This window comes from the organism of the source record quoted next, unplaced genomic scaffold (assembly GCF_019419815.1).
Source record: "Pyrus x bretschneideri cultivar Hongxiangsu unplaced genomic scaffold, Pyrus_bretschneideri_v1 Contig9, whole genome shotgun sequence".
NCBI classification, from domain to species: Eukaryota; Viridiplantae; Streptophyta; class Magnoliopsida; order Rosales; family Rosaceae; genus Pyrus; species Pyrus x bretschneideri.
In genome coordinates, this window is record NW_025999831.1 from 3,845,534 (window position 1) to 3,869,312 (window position 23,779).

A 23,779-nucleotide genomic window follows, 5' to 3' on the forward strand; every position below is an offset into this window, starting at 1 on the left:
ATCAATTACTGTTTGCTTTCTTTGTTATCTTTTCTATAAGAAAATACGAATATTGGGCATGGGTTCTACAAACCCCACTTCTCTCTCGCTAGCCCGCAGGCCAACCGATCAAAATAATAATTTTTTTTTTTTACATAAAGCTACATATTTTTGGGGTTGTTCTCTAAAACTTTCACACAAAGCATTCGAAGCTACCCACTATCATTATATTTGTTTTCAATTGCTTCTGTCTTTTATATATTGCATTTTTTGCAGTTATTATGAACCTGAAGTTTCGGAAAAATGTCATAGAAACCTAAAGTTTCTTAACACGCACCACTCATGTTGAGACCCGAAAATTCTCCATGATTAATTAGTTTAAATCAAACCATGTCTTAGAACCTGAATGTTTTAACTTTGGTGCTTATGGAGATTTTATTTCCTACAGCACCAATCATAATATTGTTTCCTCCATTTAGCGATTTGTCGAACTACATTTCACTGACTTGGACGTTTTGAACAAAAACTATTTTATCTGAACACCAGATGTGACACTCTGCTTGATTACAAAAAGCTACAAAACCATTAATTGTAGGCAACTATGGTGTGGAAGACCTCAATAAGCCTCCGCCATGATATTCATTCGAAGACTTTTGCTTAAAGCATTACACAGGGAAGTACCTCACTAATAAGGATTCCCTGGCCCTTTGACTCGCTTTTACGGACCGTTTCAATCATGCAAAAACGATATCTTGCTTGAAGCAAGACATTATTAAAATCTTTATGTCCATGAATAGGTAAAATTTTGAAGTTTATATCCGATTGAATTTTGACTGGAGAAGATTTTTCTCGTCCTTCGATGTCTAACTTGCTCTTGTAGCAGCAGTGTAGAGAGCAGAAGTTTCCAAATTCTCGAATCTAATTACTACCACAAATGTGAGAGAAAGGTACCCAGTGATTCCGCTAGAATGCACCGAATGGTAAAGATTCAATTTTGGCTAGAGTCTACCGAATGGTTAGGCAGGGATGCACCAAAAGCATACTTTGCTTCGCTAGAGATGCACCGAACAACAGCTCCACCTTCAGCTAGAACCTTCCAAGCCTAAGTATGGGTCTGTCCGTCTCTCTCTTACAACCACTTTTGAGCTTGTTTCACAACATATGGTAGAATCAAGCCTGTTATGGGCTGACAATATAGCCAGAAGTGTGATCCTTGGCACCTAAGACCTAAAACTTCAAAAATAATGGACAGTCTTCCCAAAACCTGCAAAATCTACTTCTGCTCTGATGGAATATATCATTGGTTATACACTTGTTTGTGCTCCTACCAATATTGTTGAGGAGTATCATTCCCGTAGTCAATCCATTATACTAATTTTACTCCACCTAACACATTTTGAAGAGCAAATTTTTGACATGGAAGGCCACATTGGCCAAACTCCCTAGTAGATTTGGATTACTTTGTGAACAATATCCTATGTTCCTGGATTTACGTTTGGTGTTTGGATAACATTATTATTCTTGAATACGAGTTAATTGATGAAAGTTAATATATGTGACGATTTCAATTAAGTCATGCTTAGGTATGTTTTGTGGGGGAGCTAGCTGTGTGGTTCTATATGCTAACTTCATACCTAGTCATCCCCTAACAACCCTTTTAGGCTTATCCAACCTAATTGTGGGGCATGTCACTGCCCTATGTTGTCAATGATACTAATGTTACCTAGTGTTTTGAAAAACAGTATAGGCAATGGAGTTAACCCTGAACATTTCATACAAATACTCTGGAAGAAATGTTGGTGTAAACATTTACATAAGTAAATAGTATTTTAGAAGAAAGGTAATCAAGTGATCATTAAATATGAGATATATCCCGAAAAGTAGTCAACAATATGAAAAACACATCAATTAAAGAGGTCTTTTTTTTTACAAGAAACGATAGCGTAGTGTTTCATTAGTCAACACAAACATTTACAAAGGTGTCATTGGGTACATAGCTCTAGTGACCAATAAATTGATCTGGAGTGAATTTGCATAGACAAACAAATAAGAGTAAACCCCTAGTAGACAACCACAAGCACAAACACACAATCGCCAAGCACACAAGTGCTACCAGTATAGATTTGTCACAATAAATGATAACCGCAATAGAGAAATAAAAGTAGCTACAATAGTCATCATTGAATAGCGAGGCCACATAAAGTCATCGCGTTAGAGCAAGACCACATGAAGTCATCGTTGACAAACGAGATTACATCACACATCGCACAAAGGTGAAGACCAATCTAGCCAAAACAACAGCGCCACCACGGTGCACATAAGGCGAGTGAAACACAACTAGACTACGCCGAGGAAGGATCCGCTGATCAACTCATCACAGTAGGGGACGAGGCACTCAAGCCCAAGCTACCTACAAATACACCGAACAGTGGGGTACCGGCATCCACACATCGAAAATCATAAAAGCAGCCACAACAGACAGTGGAGCCACCAGGTCCAAGACACAAAAGTCAAGTCGCACCGAGACATACAAGCCAAGCTGCCACATTAAGCCGAGCCGTCATATCTGAGTGCACAAGTTAATGCATCCACCCAAACCAGGCAAGGAAGATGACATCACCATGGAAACGAGATGACGAAGGTGGATCCAACCCACTTGCAGCACAAATCCAAACCCCAAATCAAGAAAACGAGCACCAAATCAAAGAAAATCTTGAAAGAACATGGCCTAGGTCAGTGTACAGGGCATAAATCCATGGAAATCTGCATCCAAAATGGTGGGAAAGAAGCACGAGAGGGGAGAAAAGGTAGGTAATGGTCGGGAAAGAGTGGTCGGCGTGAGGTTGGGGGGGGGGAGGGGGAAGTCGTGCATGGCGAGGGGGGAGAATGCTTGGATGGGGAAGAGGGGGAAGAAGAAGGGAGGAAGGGCTAGGAGAAGAAAGGGAGAGGCTGCCACCGACCCCAGCCGGGCAGCGACGATGGAGGTAGACAGCTAGGGTTTGGTTGAGAGAGAGGTTATAAATATGTGATTAGTAATCCTTTCTGACTCGGCATAACCCGGTCGCCTTATGCGACTGGCGCTTACCAAAGGCTGCTTTCAGTTGTTTTCATAAGGGATGTTCACTACAAGCTATCAATCATTAAATATGAGATTCATCTCAGAATAGTAATCAACAATATGAAATACATATCAATTAAGAGAGAGTATAAAGATGTGATTGGTAAATGTGGTATAGCTTTACAAGTTTGTGTGGAAATATAAAATCAGTCCAGGAGTCCTTGCTACACAAATCACGGCGAGGACGACTCCCAATGAGTCCAAAGATTCACTCGACGCGGACCACACGCCATATCAATCGCACACGAAACCCATTATAATGGACCCGGCGTAGCAGCTCAATGGCTAAGTGGCTAAAGCCAGGCACCCGTTGTCATTACTCAATTGCCTGCCATAACCTCTGTTATCTTCTCCATTTTAGAGGAGTGCCTCCTACATGGACTCAGCGCCTGCTACATGTCATCTGCAACTACCTTGCATATCACGTCTAGTTCTCTACTATAGCTAGCCTCACTTTGCTCTCAACAGGGTAAGTTTATTTTAACGTCAAACTTATGCCACAAACTCAAATAATTGTACTCAAGTGTTGATTGCACGCAACAAACACAAACCGACTTGGGCTGAGGAGGCCCTCCCAATAACATTGCTTTTTGGTTGCAGATTTTCCCAACCAAATCACACGTCTCATTCAAGCAGATCGCCCTGTGGCAGATATTTCCATCCACAGTTTGTATAAGTGTAAACGGTCTATTTGTTTGATCTGAATCGTAGTTTCTAAACCTTTTCAATTCAAGTGACAAGAGAGTTAAAAGAGAAAAAGGAAATACAAAAAAGTTGATCAAACTAGAGAATCACCATTCCATCTGCCAAATGCAAATATCTTACACCGGGCACTGAATCAGATAAACGACAATCAATTCAGTGGAGCATAATGCGGGAATAGGATTACAAAAAAGAAAGATACGTTACAAAGCACACGTACACAAGACAAGTTGCTGATTCTGCATGCATGCATGCGGCACTAGAGTATATATGTCTAAGCATTTGTCTCTGGGCCTGCAGGTTTTGCGTTTAGCAGTGGCTGTAGAGCCTTCACAACGATCGTCATGTTTGGCCTGAAGTCAGCTTCATATTGAACACAAAGTGCTGCTACTGCTGCCAACTGAGACATTGCATGAAAACCAAAATTTAGATATTAACTAATCAAGGTGAAGCCTAATGTTTGCCTGCCATATTGAAACAACGAAACAAGGGTTTCCAATCAAATCATTTAGCTATAGTGTGGTATAATATGATTAGTCACGGGTCCACGCCCATTGATGGCTAACAATCACCAATGGGCGTGTGAGCTACCATCTTAGCTTTCTTCTAGAGAAACTAGCTGACATTCACTCTTAGTCTGTCAATCAGGAAATTTACCCCTTCCAGTCCTCCATTTTTTTTCTTAATGTCTAATCCCTTACGATCCTCTAAGTCATTAGCCGCTATCTTTGATATACCTTTTATTTTATGAATTACTCATTCCAATTCTAGGAGCATCAAATGAGGCCTATAACTATTTTGAGATTACGAGGTTTAGTCATTTTTGTTTCATGGGATTCCTAGATTGAATTGGGAGCCTGGGAGATAAGGAAATATGTTTGATTCTCAGAAAGAACGGTGGTGAGGGAGGGTAGCATTGTCATATTGAAAATTTTATTAATGGCTATTGTTCATCCGTGTTTTGGTAAAAAAAAGTGGGTTATTTTAAGGGGTGTGATATCCACGCATCCCATTTTACTTCTCATACACCCTTTTAATTTTCGGCCGTCGGATTGGATGAATTGAAGAAGATCAACGAACAGAAATTAACAAGAGGTGTGTGAAAAGTAATTTGGGGTGTATGGATAGCACACCCTTATTTTAAAAGCAGCTCTCAGCTGCTTCCACTTTTCTGCTTTGAATGAGATTGAGTTACCAAACACAAATTGGAGCCCAACTTTTCTTCACTCCTGCTTATAAAAAAAGCTAAACAATCCGAAACCAGTACTTACTATACCTTGAATTTTATAAGTTGTCTATTCCAATTCTAAGCACGAAATGAGTCCTATAACCATTTTGAGATTGTGAGATTTGGTCATTTTTGTTTCATGGGATTCCCAGAGTGTTCATAGTAATTGAGTTTGTTAAGAGAAAGGATTCCAAAGCAAACCTTAGCAATTGCCTTTGGTGGGTAGTCATTGTTTAGCTTGGGATCAACACACTGCTTCACTTTATCCTCACTCAGTCTTGGAGTTGCCTGTATGTTTAAATTGTCTGTATTCAGAAAAGCACTGCTAAAAGCAAGTTAGAAAGTCTGAGAAATATGTGTACCCAAGTAACAAGACTTTGTTGCCCCTTTGGCATTGTATGGTCTACTGGCTTTCTTCCTGTCAAAAGCTCTAGTAAAACAACTCCAAAACTGTAAACATCACTTTTCTGAGTAATTTGCCCGGTCATCGCATACCTGAATAAAAAACAAAAATAAAAGCAACGATTTTATAAATGGATAATGCTTGCGATAATGCTTGCATTCCCCTAGTTCATTCTCCCTATACAAATAATGTTATTTTACAGTTAATTCTCTTAATCTTCATTTGAAGATCATTCCTACAAAATGTCATTTGAATTTGAGATTTTTTTAGTCATCTAAATATATCAAACAAATTAACGATTCATTATCTACATTGTTGATTTATTCTGATACATTTTAGATGACTAATTAAACAATGTCCTATGCGAATGATATTTTGTAAAGATGATCTTCAAATGGATATTAAGAAACTAAGCAGTTCCAAATATAAAATTTGAACAGTGAATAACGTATTTGCAAGTGGAGAAATGAGTTCATCCCGAAGGGCAAATACAAGTATTATCCCTTTTATAAATAAAGGAGGAAATTACAATGTGAACACAGGGAGAAAACATTATGCATAATGGCAGAAAACAATGGTAAAGTTAGTGTAGAGAAGATTATATTATATACTAAAAATGTTTTCTTGCCAATTGTCAGATTCACAATTTGACAACATAAGTTTAGGAAGATAATATAATACCTTAATTATAACTAAACCTTAATATGCTGATGTGCATCACTTTATAACCATTATAGGGGACGCAATACATCAAACTCAAGCTAATGAACAACTTCTAAGCTAGTAGTTAATATTCTTTTAGATTAGTAAAATCAAATCAAACATTCAGAAAACAAGAACCGAGGCTTACTCAGGAGCATGATAGCCAAACGTTCCCAACACTCTAGTCGAATGCAGTCGCGCGGCCGTGTCCGATGACTGATTTGACAAGTTGAAGTCCGCAATTTTGGCAACATGGTCATCAAAGAGCAGGACATTGCTGGATCTCACGTCGCGGTGAACAATTGAAGGTTGAACCTTTTCATGGAGATACTCAAGGCCTTTGGCTGCACCATAGGCAATTTTAATTCTCTGATTCCAACAAAGAACTGGACCCGGTTCAGCCCCTTGTACTCCTTTTCTTCCTGCAGCAGAATTAACAAGTAAAAAAATTGTAGAAACAAACACAAAAGCAGATGATGTAAATAAGCATACCATGCAATATGTCATGTAAAGATCCCATGGCTGCAAACTCATATATCAAAATTCGGTTATTTGCCTCCAAGCAATACCCCATCAACTCCACAAAATGCTCATGCTTGAGTCTTGAAACTGTTGATAACTGCACAAGATTGATCCAGCATTTTAAGTAAAGAGTGCAACATTGTCTTTGTCGAAAAACAGAAGGTCCCAAATCTTACTTGTGCTGAAAAGTCAGAGTCCGGCTCTTGAGATGTACCCGTATCCATTTTCTTTATAGCAGCAGCCTTACCATTACTCAGTTTTGCATGGAAAACCCGGCCATAAGAACCTTCTCCTATCAAAGCCTTCGGACCAAAGTTACCCGTTAACCTATTTAGTTCATCCAAAGACATAGATGGTATTTCAATCGGTAAGACCTTCTGTGGAGCTCCGCTTTTGACCGCATTGGAACCCCTTGGCTCTCCTCTGTCATTGCCTGTAACACAATGCAATGGTTTGTAATGCTTCACGAGGTGCATACTGGTTTGTGACACAAGTATGCATATGCATGAAGGTCGAAAAATATGTATGACATATGGATAATTAAATTGACTTTGTTAGCTTGATACAATGTCAACCGATTATCTAATCAACAACTTAATATTCGACAAGGTCATGTAGTCATTGTCTAACATGGTATCAGAGCTCTCGTTTCAATAGGTTCTCAATATAAAACCTCCACCCTGATTCTCTATATGTTCTCAATAGCTTGATACATTGTCGACCGATCATCTAATTAACAGTTTAACCTTTGATAAGGTCATGTAATCATTGTCTGACATGGTTTCATAGCTCTCGTTTCAATGGGGTTCTCAATAAGAAACCTCCAAACTAATTCCACACAATATTTACTCCAGTTATATTAGATTTTGCCTGCCCTCATTCACCACCTGGACTAACCCAAAACCACTTATTTGGTAATCCGTGAGATGAAATTTTCCTACATCGTGTGCCTTCATCTGAATGGTTATCCATTCCTATCGAATCCTAAAGGCCTCGCGAGGCCTTACTTCTACGGGCGAGCAATTGTCTAATAGACTTAAGCTAAGAAGTTTGACAACCAAACTCATGCTAATACAGCTGCTCATACTGAGATGCCTCAATAATTAGCAGTAAGGAGATGCATTTTTGCTAAAGAAATGGTTTTTGACTTGATCTAGAAAACAAGTTAAGAGAACACTGTTTAATTATAACTTGAAATTTGAATGAAATTGTCCTCTAATAATTACCACCAACACAATGGTCCTCATAAATCTCAATATATAGCAAATGATTAGAAATTAAGAAAGATTAAAAAAATACCTCCTCCTCCTCCTCCTCCATATGTATTCCCACCTCTGGGCGGGGCGGTGTATTGATTAGCAGGTGGGCCGAAGTTTTCCTCCTCCGCACCCCCGCAGCAGCTCATTTTTCAAGTTGTGGTGGCACAGCAAGATTAACAAACCATGTATCACCACAATTGCTAATATTCTACACAATTAATTTTATTCACCGACAAAAATATTTCGGAATAAAATTATTTCTGCAATTCCAAAAAAAACCACATCAATTTATAATCAACAACAAACAAAAATGAAAATTCAACCTTCAAATTGCATCCTATATGTTTCATTTTTGTCCGAAATTCATAAATTAATAAAAATACAAATCAAACAGAAGAGCAATAAATTAAGATCTATCTGGTTTCTGGGTAAGCGAAGTAGAAAAATGAAAACCACATAAGGATGCATACCCTCTTGTTAAAATTAAATAATAAATATATAAATCAACCGCTTAGAATAAATCAAAAAAGCAAAGTGGTCAGTTTTTATGGAAAAAAGAACGGAAATGTGATACAAGTTGAAGAAACGCAGGTCGAAGAATGATGAAATGAAAACTGACCGGAGAATTTAAAGAATGGTGAGGAACCAGAGGAGGGACAGAGAAGAAACGGAGGAAGAAAACAGCAATGTTTGATAAATGTTTGTGCAGATTTGTTTGTGATGGATGAGCTCTCTGTTTTGGGACGACCGGACGAGAGAGAGGGCACGTCGTGCTTCTATATTTCGCGGGAAACTCGGGCCTAAAACAAACCCTACTTCGTCTACGTTCACATGTCACCACGTTGCACGTCCTCTTTCTACTTGCTATTTCCTCATATCATGCATCATGCATGCATGATGTTTATGGTAATCCAACGCCCAAAGCTTCACCAGACAAATTGATTAATATTATCTATTTCTTGTCTGTTCTGTTATTGTTATTTTTTTTTTTAAATGAGGAGAGAGAGGGAGGGAAAGAGAGAACGTGGAAATGGTGATAAGTTTTTGTTTTTGTTTTTAAAATTAGAGATTTGTTAGGGTCATATATAGGTGATGTATTTAAAAAAATGTAAAATTTAGTTTGTGCAAAATTACTCTATCATTCCTAATTTTATTTTGTAATAGAAGACAAAAATATATTTTTTTCACCTTCTTTTAGTTGACAAAGAGATTTGAACCAAAAAAAATATTAACAATTCTTTTTGGGGTACAATGAGGGTTTTCTTAATAATAGTATAGATATGTTTACTTAATAGGAATGTGAAAATAAACGAATTAGAGTAATAGAGAAAGTAAGGGAAGGGAATCAGAACCCATGGTTTCTTAGTTGATCTGATTCCTAATTTTCAGGTATTTGATTACAAATTTAAGGGTAAATCGTACTTTTCCGATTTCAAATATTGGCGAAAGTTAGGATATGAAGTGATATTCATACGCATATTTCAATAACTTTAAGAAACTCAAGAATTATATTTAATCCTCATTCCTGGTAAGTAAACATATACACGCTAAGACACGTTATTCTTTCAAACTTTTGTTAGAGGCATTGGTATTTACCACTCCGAATTGCCTTATTATAGACTTTGACTAGCATGTGTGTGACACTCTTTTTTCTAACGCAAAATTTTGTCCCGTGTAATTTTTTTCGGAAAGATTTTTTACTCAAGCACACGTCACTCATGTAAAATGTCATTAACCCTTTATTTTTATTTTTTTTAAAGGCATAGAGATAGGACTGGTGTTGTATGTATGTCTTTTATAGATTTTGTTCATGATAGGTTTTCAATAGCTTTCTGGGCTATGCTACATAATTTCTTATGATGTTTAAATAAATCAAATTGTATGGAAAACAGAGAGAAACGTAGAGCCACAAAACCGAAAATCCAAAATACAATTCCAACTCGACTGGCTAAACATGGCTACCTCCACATATGCATCTAGCCTTCTTCGTTAGCAAGTAATTAGAGACGAGAACATAACTTCCATAACAGTGAATCGTTCTTGTAACTTGTAAGTTTTTCTTTTTGGTACTAGATTTCCAATATTTTTTAATATTTAGAGGTTTGATGAGCAGTTTGTGAAGTACTTGAAGATGAGGCTGATGAGTTGGCTATATAGTGATTGATTTTCAAAGCAAAAGCAGCTTGGTGATGTCAGTGTGAGATTGTTGTATTTAAAAAAAAAAAAAAATGTTTTTGATGTGCTTTATGACACATCCTAAACCAGAAAGTTCACGTAGACATTTTCGTCAATTCACATTTTTAAGATTAATAAAGCTGTAAAATTAGGGACGGATTGTTACACTTTAAGAATAATTACTTGTAAAATAAAGCAATTGACGTTTGATAAACTATATTTTTAAAAGTGTTGTGAGTATAAAAAACAGTATAAAAGCGTTTGATAAATTTTAATATTAAAGTGATACAATTGTGTGTTGATAGGAGCATATTCATGCGACTTAAATGGCTTGTTCTCGTGCATTTACGTTATGTTTCTTTAGTTATTTTAGTACTTTAAGCTATTTTCGTGTGTTTGTAGGTCCAAAGGGCTAAAGGAGCAAAAAGATGCATTTTGGAAACTTTTGGAGCACTTTTGGGCTAAGGATGGATAGCTTATGCTTGGAGCCAAAGTGTTGGACGAAATTGAAGACCTAATTGAAGACCAAAGTGTTGGAACCTTGTTCCCTTTAGTTCTAGGGCATTTAAACCTTTCCTATATCCATTGCACATGCATTCCTTTAATCCACATGCATCTCCATAAATCATCCAACACACTTTCTCTCCCAAAAACCGTACACACCATTCACCCTAGATTCTAATCAGCCATTCACCAAAACCATTTCCCTTTGTGCCGTGCACATGCATACACACTTCATTTCAGCCACATGCAACCATTAAACATTCAATCATCTCACTCCACTTAATGCCGTGAGTTCCCATCAGATTTCCAACCTAATTCACATGCATTCCATCCTTTAATTCACCCTAATCATTCACATAGCTTTAATTCACATGCAAACACATTGCATTACCATTCACCACCAGAAAATCACCATCATTGCCGTGAGTTTCATACATTTTCCAGCCATTCCACATGCCATTGTCATTCCACTTCATTTCACCTTGCATTTTCAGATTATTCCTTCATCATTGCACCACACATGCAGCCATTCCACACACCAACCAACCTAGCTGTCATGTTTCCCCTTTCATCATTCCCTCACATTCTTTAATTCAGCCAACACATGCTTGCACATGCATTTCCAACCCACATGCATCCTTTAATCATTCAAACATGCAGCCACATTCCCTCCTAGCTGTCATGTTCCCCCCCCCCCCCATTTCGCCTATAAATAAGCATTCATTCCCACTCATTCTCATTCATTCTTCCATACACATTTCAGTCACAAACACCAACCATTCCCTTTGTGCCATGAGTCTCCCTACCAATCCAAACACCATCACTTCCAACACTTCACTCCATCACATATCCATTCATCCCTAATCCCCGGTCTAGAACGATCCCTACTTGCATCCTTACTACAATTTGACAACAAGAGGGTTTAATTTGTGTGCGTATAATTCTCGCATCAAATTTTGGCGCCGTTGCCGGGGATTAGCAACTTTGCTAATCCCTTGGATTGTTTTATTTTCGTTTGTTTTTATTTTATTCCAGATTCTTAATCTTTTTTTTGTTTCTTGTTCTAGGTACTAGTTTATGACTCGGAGTTCTCATCCGATTTGTGAACATATCCTGGAGTGATTGGGTTCTTCGTCCGGCTGCAAGACGTAAAAGAAAGCGCTACTTGGGAGGCAACCCAATGCACTGAATAAAACAAAGCATGTTCATTTATTTTCGAGAATTACAAGTGCGAAAAAAAAAAAAAAAAAAAAATAATGTATCTAACAAAGAAAGAGAAAGATGGAGCCTTCACAACGGTTGTTTTTGTTTGCGTGAAGACCCACCACGAGGCAAAACTCTAGAAGCGGAAGGCATCGGAGCAGGAGGCATCGGAGCAAGAGGCATCGGAGCGGGAGGCATCGGAGCAAGAGGCATCGGAGCGAGAGGCATAGGAGCGGAAGGCATCGGAGATAGAGCATTCCAGGCCCCAATACTTGGCGGAACGCTGGATGACCCAGGAAAAAGGTGCCCCTGGAAGAAAGACGCAAGCCTTTGACGGTCACTTTGCATTCGACCTTGAGATTCTTGCATCTCATCAAGCTTCCTCTTCATGCCCGACGAATAGTTATTTGCAAGCACATGCAAACTTCTATTCTCGTACTTAAGCTGTTTGATCTCCTGCTTAAGACTCTCCACCTCCGCCATCAATGATTCAACCTGACGGGAGCGAGCAAGAAGGCGTTGGCCCATGTTGGACACAGAGCCTGCGCACTGAACACTAAGAGCCAGGGACTCTTGAACGGCCAACTCATCGGACCGTCCTGAAAGCAGTTGACTATCTCTGGGAGTGAGGAGGTTCCGAGCTACTATCGTAACTGTTGTGGCGTCCTGCATCACGGAGTCTTCACCTGTAAGAGGACCGTTAGAAGATAAGAAAGAAGGGCGCCATACGTTACCTTGACGCGGCACGCCCGTATCACTGCGGAGACTCAATTCTAAGCTAAGGTTCGATGGGTTTGCCATTTTTCAAAAGTGTTCAACGAGAAGGGGTGGACGGAGTAAATTTTCAAAGGGCCGGAGACGAGTTTCAAGAATGGGAAATCTTCAGAGTGTGTAAGTTGGCGGTGATCGATAGCTCTATAAAAAGCCAAGGCAACGCGTCCACCGATTCAAAAAGCCGGAAGTTCATGCGTAAAGTTCGGCGACGCTCCCTCGGCTTTTCAGAAAACGCGTTCACTTTATCAAAAGATCTCTGACAAAGTGAAAACACATGGAGGCCATCATCGCAACTACACATCTTTAGCCGACAAACGCAAAGTTCGACGACGCTTTCTCTACTTTTCAGAAAACGCATGCAGCTTTGTCAAAAGAGCCACATCCGCACTACTACGTGTCGTTCAGAAAGCGAAGGGGCGTCGCTCAGAAATCGAAGGGGCGCCTGCTCAGAAATCGAAGAGGCGTCGTTCAGAAATCGAAGAGGCGTCACTATTTCAAAAAGCCGGATTTGCGGGATCAAAACGTTTGTCGACAAGGGTAAAAGAACAATACCACCACTTGCTATTAGGAAATCCCTATATATGTCGACCTTCATCTTTTATGGCAAGGCAAACCTGAAGAAAATGCCCAACTCTTTCTCACTTTTGAGGGCGCACTCCCAGCAAAGCCTTTCGAAATACTCAATTCTTTCTTCTTCCCCAAAGATGATACCAGATACCTGGAGTACAGATGACTCAGGAGGAAACAGCACAACAAATACATGTGCTGATTCATTCACCGCTTCTTCAAAAGCAAAGGTATCTCATATCATCAAGGTCAAAAGCAAAAGTATCTCATATCATGCTCTTTCCCTGTCTTTTCCTTTGTCTTTGTTATTACTCGCATAGCAAAGTAAAAGAAGCAATCATCCGGCACTTGGAGTCAGTCTTCCGACGGCCGGGAATCCCTTTCCTGATTGCTTACCTAGCGTTGCTCTCGAGTAGTCATCTTCAACGGTTGATACACTTCCAGAGAAGGGACCACTTCTGCAAAGGGGAGCAAGTAAGGCAAGTGAAAATGACACATTGAAGCATGTGGAGACAAGCAACAACTGCATATGCTGAGTTATCCTCTAACCCTCTTCAATACGAATTGGAGAGATTGAACAAAGAAACAGATAAAAGGAGGAAGCTCAGACCTTCGGGGGAGACCAAAGGAAGCCTGCTGCCCAGTTCAAGAGTAGCACAAAGGAAAATCAACGATGGGAGCAGCGCAGTTCAAGAGTAAGCCTGTGGAATCACAAAGATCCAAGCCTCAATGCAATTACCAAGGAGAAGATGGAATTTACACTCTATAACCAGATTTGCGTCTCTAAACTCTTCTCTTTGTTAACTACATTCTGCCATGTTTAGTGTGTTTAGTTGCTTTTTGTGTGTTTACTTATGTTTTGTGTGAATCTATGCTTAAAACATTGAGGACAATGTTTGATTTAAGTGTGGGGGGGGTAACTAAGTATATTTAATGCAAATTCGTGGGATTTTATCACCCATAACTTCAAATGTTGTTCCTTGCTGTTTTAAGGTGTTTTTAAGATGTTTTAGAGTGTTTTAATATGTTTTGTTTTTATAACTCCGAAAATCACATAAAAATTTGAAAAAAAAAATGTTTTGAAAAGCCTAAAAAGAGTGTTTTGAGAGATTTTTGTGTGTTTGTGTCTTAGGGTACCTTCCAACACAATGATAAGGATTTGGTTTGTAATTGCATGACTGTTAAAAAGAGTTATGAACATAGAGAAAAGTTTGATTTACTCTTGGTATATGCTTGGTTATGGTTATAATGTATGACTTCACATGCAATCATAAAAGAAAAAAAATTGTTTTTGTAACATGCTTGAAGGAAGGAACTCAAACAAACGCTACAACCTTGTGAAACTTGAGCCTAAATGTTCTTTGGAGAGTTATTTTCTATGATTCTTTGTTTTCTAAAGTTGTTGCATGATCTCATTATTCCTTGCTTGGTTGCTACTTAGAATGCAATTGTATCATGATAGAACTAAATGCTAGAATTTATATCCATTTCATTCAAAGCATGTTATTGATTTGCATAACACACATTCAAGATGAAGTTGTGTAGTGACCACCACTTTAGCCAAAAAGCCGTGTGCCCTATGTCATTATGTTTTGTAGGTTTTTAACCCCATTGAGCCTTGTTAGCCGTCATTATTTGTTAACTCATGTTTTCCTCACCTGGCCTAGATTAGGACTATCCATACCCTTGTTCTTGAAGCATAGCAAAGCATGATTCAAATTGAAGTCCTTTTGATTTATGTTGGCAGAAAACAAGTGTGGGGGAAGTGTTTTTCATGAGGAATTGTGTGCTATAGGCACGAAAAAAAAAATTCGTGGAAAAAGAAAAAAAAAATGAAGAAAAAGTTGAAAAGTTGAGAAAAAGAGTTCCAAAGTATTGTTTGTTGAAGTAAGGATCCAAAACAATGAATTCGGCCCTAAGGAGTTGTCTAAATCTTTCCCTTGTGTTTTAAAGTTAATTTCTGCAATCTAAGTGAATTCTAAGTCTCAATTTCATTGCTTTGCTTACTATTGCTTGAAGAACGTTTGTTTTCCCTATCCTTTCCTTGTTAACCAACACCCCAAGCCCCATTACAACCCTTAACTTCTATCTTGAGTGTTATGTGTTTCAATTTGTGGAGTTTGAATTTGGTATGAGCATATGGTGTCACTGGTTCTCGCATCTAAGTAGTAGCATTCCATTCATGAGATCATATCTAAACATGCTTATTAACTCCGGAAATTGCTCTCTTTGTGATATATATATGTGAGTGTTCGTTTTCATTAATCTTCTCACATATGACTAGATTAGGGTGTGTAGTTAGAAAATCTGAGTGAAAATCGAGTGCATATCTTGTAAGGAATTGAGCAAATTCTCTAAGGCATGTTACTACATTCAAAACATGGTTTTAAATGCTTAATTGTGAAATAGTATGTGGTGACTATGATTAAGAATGTACTTAAGTGTGAAGATGACTAAAATCTGTGAGAATGATGATTTTTAACATGTCATGTGCATTGGAAATCCCTAAGACGGTTGTTGGAAGGTTTAGGTTGTGTTTTACGTGTTTAGTGTCGTTTTGTTTATTTGTTTTTGTTTTGTTTTGCTCGAGGACTAGCAAAAGATAAGTGTGGGGGTATTTGATAGGAGCATATTCATGCGACTTAAATGGCTTGTTCTCGTGCATTTACGTTATGTTTCTTTAGTTATTTTAGTACTTTAAGCTATTTTCGTGTGTTTGTAGGTCCAAAGGGCTAAAGGAGCAAAAAGATGCATTTTGGAGACTTTTGGAGCACTTTTGGGCTAAGGATGGATAGCTTATGCTTGGAGCCAAAGTGTTGGACGAAATTGAAGACCTAATTGAAGACCAAAGTGTTGGAACCTTGTTCCCTTTAGTTCTAGGGCATTTAAACCTTTCCTATATCCATTGCACATGCATTCCTTTAATCCACATGCATCTCTATAAATCATCCAACACACTTTCTCTCCCAAAAACCGTACACACCATTCACCCTAGATTCTAATCAGCCATTCACCAAAACCATTTCCCTTTGTGCCGTGCACATGCATACACACTTCATTTTAGCCACATGCAACCATTAAACATTCAATCATCTCACTCCACTTAATGCCGTGAGTTCCCATCAGATTTCCAACCTAATTCACATGCATTCCATCCTTTAATTCACCCTAATCATTCACATAGCTTTAATTCAGCCAACACATGCTTGCACATGCATTTCCAACCCACATGCATCCTTTAATCATTCAAACATGCAGCCACATTCCCTCCTAGCTGTCATGTTCCCCCCCCCCCCCCATTTCGCCTATAAATAAGCATTCATTCCCACTCATTCTCATTCATTCTTCCATACACATTTCAGTCACAAACACCAACCATTCCCTTTGTGCCATGAGTCTCCCTACCAATCCAAACACCATCACTTCCAACACTTCACTCCATCACATATCCATTCATCCCTAATCCCCGGTCTAGAACGATCCCTACTTGCATCCTTACTACAATTTGACAACAAGAGGGTTTAATTTGTGTGCGTATAATTCTCGCATCATGTGTAATAATAAAAATGGACATAGTACGTAGTGGGGGTGTGGCGTCCACACCAATGGTAGGGGTGGTGGTGGTGGCAACGATGGTGGGGATAGTGGTGGCAGCGACATTGGTAGGGGTGGTGGTGGTGGGGATAGTGGTGGTGGTAGTGGCAGTGGTAGTGGTGGTGGTGATGGCGGCAATATTTGGGGTATGATGGTGCTGTCAATAGGGGTATGGTGGTTAGGGTACAAAATAACAATAGTGGTAAGTACAGCGGCAGTGATTGCGGTAGTGCTGGTGGCAGCGGCAGCAATGGAGGTGGTTGCATTTGTGGTTGTGGTGGCAGAGGTGGAGGTTGTGGTTGTGGTCGTGGCAAAATGGTGGTGGTAATGACAGTGGTGGTGTTAGTAAGTGGTGACCGTCACTTTATTCTCCAAGGATAGCATGCGTATATAAGAATAAATAATGTCATTTTAAAACCTAATGAGGGTGTTATAAGAATTGAAAATATTCATTAAAAGCTCAACTCCGCTTTTTATGAAAAACTTATAAAAATTGATGTCTAAATATCATTACTTTTAACAAAATAGGCATGATATTTTATTTTTCTCAAACAATTTTTATAGCTTAACTTCAAAGTAAAACCGGTTGTGGTGAAAGAAAAAAAAAAGGTACCAAATGGACCTAAGAAAGTAAAAGAAAATCCAAAAAAGAGCGAGAAAATATGACAATGCAAAAGAATTTTCAAAGACCAATATATATATATAGGTTATGACTCTGGTACAGTCGAGAAATCTGAAGTGTTGTACATAGAATCTCATTAAGTGAATCAAATAATTATAGATGTGAGTATTTTTTCTCGTGATGTCTGGTGTCAATTAGAGCAACTCCAGCGTTGGAGCACTCCCCCCTGGCAATACACTATTCAATCCACCTAATGAACAGTAATTGTCCTTAATGAACAGTAAGTAGCCCTGGCAATAGATTTTGCATCTCCACCGTTACACTTTTATAGCCCTGGCAATAAGCAATAAAATATTAGTATTTTTTTTATTTATAAAATTAATACAAAATAATTTTAAATGTAATACAAAATAATTTCAAATAAGTAACAATAACATAATTATAATGTAACAAACAAATTAATAATACAAACAACATAATTATAATGTAACAAACAACATAATTATAATGTAACAAATAAGTAACAATAAATAATAAATTTTGTACGTAACAAATAAAGAATACAAACAATAAATAATAATATCTTGTTACCATATCCGAGTAATTTTCCCCACTTCGAGTAATTTTCAGATTTTTCAGATATTTTTTTGAATTTTTTTGAATTTTTTACACTTTTTTTTAAATTTTTATTCAATTAATTAATCTCTACCGTTGGATATAAAAAAATTTGAATTCCAACGCTCCAAATTGTGCCACGTGTCACAACGGTAACTTTTCAAATTTTTTAAACTATTTTTTCATTTATTTTTTAATTTTTAAAGCATTTTAATATCCACCGTTGATCTCAGATCGAACGGTGGATATTAAATCTGTCAATTTTTTTTTTTTTTACCGTTGAGATCTAACGGTCCACATTAAGTGACCGTTAGGATCTAACGCACCGTGGGAAGCCACGTGGCTTCCCAACGGTAACTGACAAAACCCTTTTTTTTTTTCTGATTAATGTGTCGGGACGCGCCCCCACGCGCGGGTGGGGTGCACGCGCCTGACACAAAAAAAATTAAATAATACGCTGACGCCACCCTGGCGTCAGCCTTGCGTCACTCCCACCTCGAGCTCAAGGGCTGGCAATCCCTCACGGGCCCTTTGCTCGGGCCTCCCCCTTCCCTCGGGCTTCCTCACGCTGGAGGCCTACCACCGGCCCTCGGGCCTTTGTTTTGGACACTGTCCCCCGAGCAATTTGCTACGGTGGGAGTGCTCTTATACAAAATTACGTGTAAGTTTCCTATCACGTAGCACCATATTAGTCACACGGGTGATGGTGTACTTTCGAAATCTATACAAAGTCAACTTTGCTTTGCTGCTACTCTGCCAAGCACACGTGCCCAGTGACTTTGCTTTTGCCAAAAGTAAAAGAACACTTGTTTTCATCACTTTAAGTCTTGAGTTATAAACCCTTACTGAAATTCTTCTGTGATAGCAGCAATTATTCCGGGTTTTTCACCTCCAGATACTGTTCATGCTTTCACAATATTTGAGACACCGATTTTACAGTATGTGTGACAGTGCTTTATTTGTTTCCTTCTTATTTGAGCTCAATCAGAACTTTTTCTACTCAGAATAAATAAAAAAAAATGTTATATCAGTCGATAAAGCAAAATTGGCATGAAAAGTTGGAGACTATCAAAATTACTGTTTCACAAATATGGTAGCTTGGGCATTCCTCTCTTTCAGAAAATGGTTGCTATCATGTCATGTTCCTGCCACATTTTTTGGCATGAATTGACTGAGTTAGGCTGTAGTCCAACCCAAAAGCAAGCAGCTGCTGCTCTATTTGAAGGAATATCATACTCAATTAATAAGTTCCATTCTCTTAGCCACCAGGTGGTCAAAGATTCATCGCCGCTCGCCTTTGAATTTGATGTCAAGGGTGAGATTAACACACTAATAGCACACCCATTTATTCTCCACCTTTGATATCAAATCCAAGGGTGAACGACCATGCATCATTAGGTCATCCGGCGACCATGAGAATATCTATGCCCAATTTATTTGCCAACAATGCGAGTTTTGCAGAAGTTTGATTCAGACCAAGCCAAGCAAAAGAAGAAATCTCTTGAATGGATTCATTACTTCAGGCCATACGGTGTTAATGGCCACATTACATCAGAAACACATAGGTACAGAATACATGGCAATAGGTGTATTTAGATACATATAAAGCCAAGGACTTTGTGTCAGTCTTGAGAGCAAAGGATACACAATCGAACCCCTTAAATAACCCAAATATCCATTTTCCGACGCTAAGCTGCAGCTCTGATCTTACAGCGGTCAGCGGATAATCAAGTTTTCAAAATACCCTCAAGCTCAGTCACTTCAACTCCAAGTTCAAATGAAGAAAACCAAGCGAAACACATTGACGCTTCTACGTGGAGCTACCCTAGCTAGTCTCAGTTTTTAACTGTACACCTAAACACCAATCATCTACCCAGATCTTCATTCTTCTTTCCATATACGGCCAGTAATCCTCAACTTTAGTTCTTGCCTATCCCCGCCTGAGAAATAGAGAGCCAGGTTCCTCTGAATAATGAGTCCATCCTGGCTGTCTCGAACTTTTCCATGACTGTCACGAATACTCCTAGGTATCCCCTGCCATATTAGCTTACGGCCATTTGCACCAACTTCCAAACTATAGCCGAACTTCTTAGCCTCAATATCATCACCCATGAATCGTAAAAAAGCCATGTAGACCGGAGCCATTCCTAACTGGAAAGCCTCAAAGTGCAAACAGAACTGTCTTCCAAAACAATTGAAGACCTGCAAGAGAAAACATAATTCAAGGTACCGGTCATACAAAAGTTAGATTTTCCAAGCAGAAACAGTATAGATATTGCAACAGAACATTGTATACACGCCACAAAAAATTATTAAAAAAGGTATGGGGTTTAACTACATACATTTATAATTCTTGTAACACGTTTAAAATATTAAACTAAAAAACTTACAGTAAGCATCCAAGTTGCATTTTCAACTTCATTTGGGTTTGCTTTAACATATCTATGGTTGAAGGTGCACCCATCATGCATGTCAACCTTGTGATCCTCCTTAAGATGCCCAACGAGAGTGGGGATATCACCTGTAACAGAGCACTCAGATCCAGCATAAGGGCAGTTGTATAGACGAAATCGACAGTGTTGCTCATGTTTGAGCTTGCTGTAGTATGGAAAAATATCATGACAGCCTAAACTCTGGTATCGGCATGGAAGTTCCAACGATTCAGCAACTTTCTCCAAAGCCAAACACCTTATATCTCCAAGCTCATAGCGACAAGTGGGGCAACAATTGTGCACCCTTATCTTGCAGTCTGAACATAGCGTGTGGCCATTAGGACACTGCAAAAGAAGAATTTAGAAACAGAAAGAATTAGTCAAACAGAACATGTGATTCCGGATGACAGGACACTACCCCCAAGTGTTCAATCACAAGAAGAGAGTAAAGTTAACGATGAGAAAATGAGAGATTGGTCACTTCAAGGGGTTCAAGGAAATCTGAACCCCAACAGTAAGCAAGCAAATAATGTTCTGGTTGAATAAAAGTACATAGCCATTGCAATTTAGCCTTCAGGAAACCAAAAATTAAGAGTAATAAAATTAATTGGTTGACTGTACTACATATACAATACCCTGTGGATGGTATGAATAATAATACACATAATTAGCTAAATTAAGCTAGCAATAACAACTAAAACAAAGGGGTCATAACATTCTTATTTTTGGCAGTTAAAACGAGGAAGGAGACAGCATGACAGTTCCATACACTTTGACATATTGAAGTAAACTCAGACCAAATTAATGCAGGGCAGCTCAGAATTACCATGGGAACTTAAATAAGATAATATACGAAGATCATGAGTCAGTCCTAGAAAATCAAAAGGAGATAAAGAAATGAAAACAGCAATGGAAGTTTGCAAATTGGGCTAAAACGATATTCTACTACAATCACAAAACATCTCCCTCAACACTAATGAGAATCACTTTATGTTGGCGCAACCAAACTTTATATTCCCTCCTTAAACCATCCTCTCCACTGCCAGAAACCAGCAGTCAAAAGCTTCACTAACAATGAGCTGATTCAACACCTATTAAACCTAATACTGATCATCATCCAATTATCTCCATCATGCGTACACTGATAATATTTAACTTGTAACATCATTAAAGGGTAGTTAGAACGGGTCATGACTGCATTGCTTCACTGAATCTTCAACTTCCGCTATAGCAAGTATCAGGGCAAGAGTAATAAATTTTCAAAGATTATAGTGATATATAGTAGGATCAATTCAGATTCAGAAAGGAAGATTCAGGTGAAACACAATATGTCCTCAATGCACATGTACCTGATGTATAGGAGGGTACATCAAATTTGTGCAGACGGGGCACTCAAGTAACTCATGCACACCATTGGTTGAATAGAGACCATGCTTTCCACCCAAACCAAGGGTAGTCTTACTAAGCATACTATTGCTACCTGCCTCCGACTTAGCGATTGCCATGTCATAATCTGCAGACTCAAAACCCCCTTGCAAAGTGCCCCAGGAGCACGAACGATGCAAATCTAAAGAACCCCCTTACAAAATTCTCCCAGGAGCCACAAGTGATTCAAATTGAACAAAAATTCTGGCTCATAACACACAGAGTAATCTACTTGCCCTCTATTCCGTCCTCAGTTCTCCGTGGACATGCTTATCTCTGTCAAAACAAGATGAATAAAGACTTATTAAAGTATTTCACATACTATGAATGAAATACTTTCTAAAGAGTGTATTATTTAGCTCTAGTCCAAAGTCCAGAGAAATGACAAATAACAAGGGTATCAAGAATGTTTCATGCAACCTCCAGTTGCTTTGTGATATCAAAAGAACTCGGAAAAGCTTCTTGCTTGGCAGCAGGAGATTCCCAATCTCTTACAGTTGACGACCTATAAATATCTCCACTTTTCCATAGTAGCTTCGAAAATGCTCTTCAAGCACTTATAATATCAGCAAATCGATTACTGGGATAAAATTGGAATTTGTTTTACCAATGAGTATTTCAGCATACCACCAAGGCACAGTAAAGACCCTCCTGAAACTATTGGTAAATCATGAATCCGACAATTATAAGATCACTTGCTTTTTATAAAACTTTAGTATGCATATCAACGTTCAAGTTTTATTACTGCATAGATGTTATGTAGCAATGACAGAGTTCATCTTAAAAGGAAGCAAGGAAATTATGGAGATTGAAGAGGCAATCATGCATCCTGCAAAAAATTTAAAATAATATGTAAAGTTTTCAACTTCAAAAGAGAGATGAGACATGGAACATATTGATTTTCCTTTTCCGACTTTTCGACCGTCACATAGGCAAATTCAGATGTATAAACACATCCAGCAAGATAAGGACAATCCAAGATCAATTCAGAACTGTGCTTTGACTAAAACCCACATTCCTCATTTGCACTAAAAATACTAAGTTCAAAAATTTACAGAGAGGACATTAAAAGCAACCAGCGTTCTCAATCATTCCAAAGAAACAAAAAAGGCACCATAATAGTAGTACAACAACAAGCATAACCCAATTCACAATTGCACCCAAAAACCCAACAAAAATTCAAATTAACCTTACCAAAATCTACCTTAGAGATAGAGAGAGAGAGAGAGAGCAAACAAATTCAAATAAAAATATTCAACCCAGATATGCAAATTTTAAACTAAAATCTGGGTTGTTGCCAAAAACTAACTTTCCCTTCATCTAAAATAGCAGTGCAAATAAATCCAGGCACAATAAAAAAAAATGAAAAAAAAATTTCCCCGTTCCCCTCGGGAAACCCAAATACTAATCAAAAGAAAAAACAAAACCCACAACATAAATTACAAAGAAGAAACCAAAACACAGATTCCCAGTTGAAATTTCAAACCCAAACCACCATTTCATGCAAAATTAGACAACTGGGTCTCCCTCCCAATTGCTAAAACAGACAAAGAACCCAGATTGCAACCCAAAAACAACACCAAAAACAATAACAGAATCGAACAGCGAGCCCAGAAGCAACACGCGGATTACCCGGATATGGAAAATTGAAGAAAATGGGAGTGCCTTGCTCGTATCGGTGCTGGCTATCGATGGCCTCTGTTGTCTCTATGCTTCAGAATCACTTAAGAAAATGCGCTTTTGTTTTTGTTTCTTGTGTGTTTTTAAAGTAAAATATTTGATTTCTGTCTTGGGATTTATAATTACTTGCACAGTGTATTTTGGATAAGGAAATTTAGTACAAAGGAATTTCAAAATGACCAAAATAAAAATTGCTGAACTTTGTTTTTTAGAATGTATATATTTTTGTTGTTTGATTAACCTAGAATAACAATAAAAGTTGAATACAAAATTAA

The 23,779-nt window shown here is 38.3% G+C and overlaps 2 protein-coding genes across 7 annotated transcripts; both read right to left on the reverse strand.

Moving 5' to 3' along the window:
- Positions 1 to 3,871: 3,871 nt before the first annotated feature.
- Positions 3,872 to 9,306, reverse strand: LOC108866703 (probable protein kinase At2g41970). 3 transcript variants are annotated; one of them, XM_048576641.1, is made up of 8 exons: positions 8,560 to 9,306; positions 7,954 to 8,173; positions 6,831 to 7,087; positions 6,625 to 6,751; positions 6,281 to 6,554; positions 5,390 to 5,522; positions 5,229 to 5,315; positions 3,872 to 4,199 (listed from the first exon to the last, which is right to left on the reverse strand). In XM_048576641.1, the coding sequence occupies exons 2-8, from the start codon at positions 8,057 to 8,059 to the stop codon at positions 4,074 to 4,076; spliced, it is 1,110 nt and encodes a 369-aa protein (XP_048432598.1). In that variant the 5' UTR covers positions 8,060 to 8,173; positions 8,560 to 9,306; the 3' UTR covers positions 3,872 to 4,073. The 3 variants fall into 3 exon arrangements, with proteins under 3 accessions (XP_048432598.1, XP_048432597.1, XP_048432599.1); XM_048576640.1 differs by having other exon boundaries at positions 8,533 to 9,305; XM_048576642.1 differs by having other exon boundaries at positions 7,960 to 8,173; positions 8,533 to 9,301.
- A 10,150-nt stretch (positions 9,307 to 19,456) lies between these two features.
- LOC125473560 (E3 ubiquitin-protein ligase SINAT2-like) lies at positions 19,457 to 23,608 on the reverse strand. Of its 4 annotated transcripts, none has more exons than XM_048576552.1 (5): positions 23,457 to 23,607; positions 22,245 to 22,404; positions 21,749 to 22,100; positions 20,358 to 20,744; positions 19,457 to 20,169 (listed from the first exon to the last, which is right to left on the reverse strand). In XM_048576552.1, exons 3-5 carry the CDS (start codon positions 21,902 to 21,904, stop codon positions 19,849 to 19,851), a joined length of 864 nt encoding a protein of 287 aa, XP_048432509.1. In that variant the 5' UTR covers positions 21,905 to 22,100; positions 22,245 to 22,404; positions 23,457 to 23,607; the 3' UTR covers positions 19,457 to 19,848. The 4 variants fall into 4 exon arrangements, with proteins under 4 accessions (XP_048432509.1, XP_048432512.1, XP_048432510.1 ...); XM_048576555.1 differs by having other exon boundaries at positions 22,245 to 22,481; positions 23,457 to 23,580; XM_048576553.1 differs by having other exon boundaries at positions 22,245 to 22,653; positions 23,457 to 23,578.
- Between the last annotated feature and the right edge of the window lie 171 nt (positions 23,609 to 23,779).

What these genes read in the sequence shown, in the direction of transcription:
- LOC125473560 (XM_048576554.1), bottom strand. Translation starts at nt 21,904, where the DNA reads ATGGCAATCGCTAAGTCGGAGGCAGGTAGCAATAGTATGCTTAGTAAG. An exon ending in TGTACCCTCCTATACATCAG is followed by an intron (nt 20,745 to 21,748) that starts GTACATGTGCAT and finishes CTTCTTTTGCAG; the next exon opens with TGTCCTAATGGCCACACGCT. An exon ending in ATGCAACTTGGATGCTTACT is followed by an intron (nt 20,170 to 20,357) that starts GTAAGTTTTTTA and finishes TTTCTCTTGCAG; the next exon opens with GTCTTCAATTGTTTTGGAAG.
- LOC108866703 (XM_048576641.1), bottom strand. Translation starts at nt 8,059, where the DNA reads ATGAGCTGCTGCGGGGGTGCGGAGGAGGAAAACTTCGGCCCACCTGCT. An exon ending in TGGAGGAGGAGGAGGAGGAG is followed by an intron (nt 7,088 to 7,953) that starts GTATTTTTTTAA and finishes ATTGTGTTACAG; the next exon opens with GCAATGACAGAGGAGAGCCA. An exon ending in CACCAAAGGCAATTGCTAAG is followed by an intron (nt 4,200 to 5,228) that starts GTTTGCTTTGGA and finishes GCAATGTCTCAG; the next exon opens with TTGGCAGCAGTAGCAGCACT.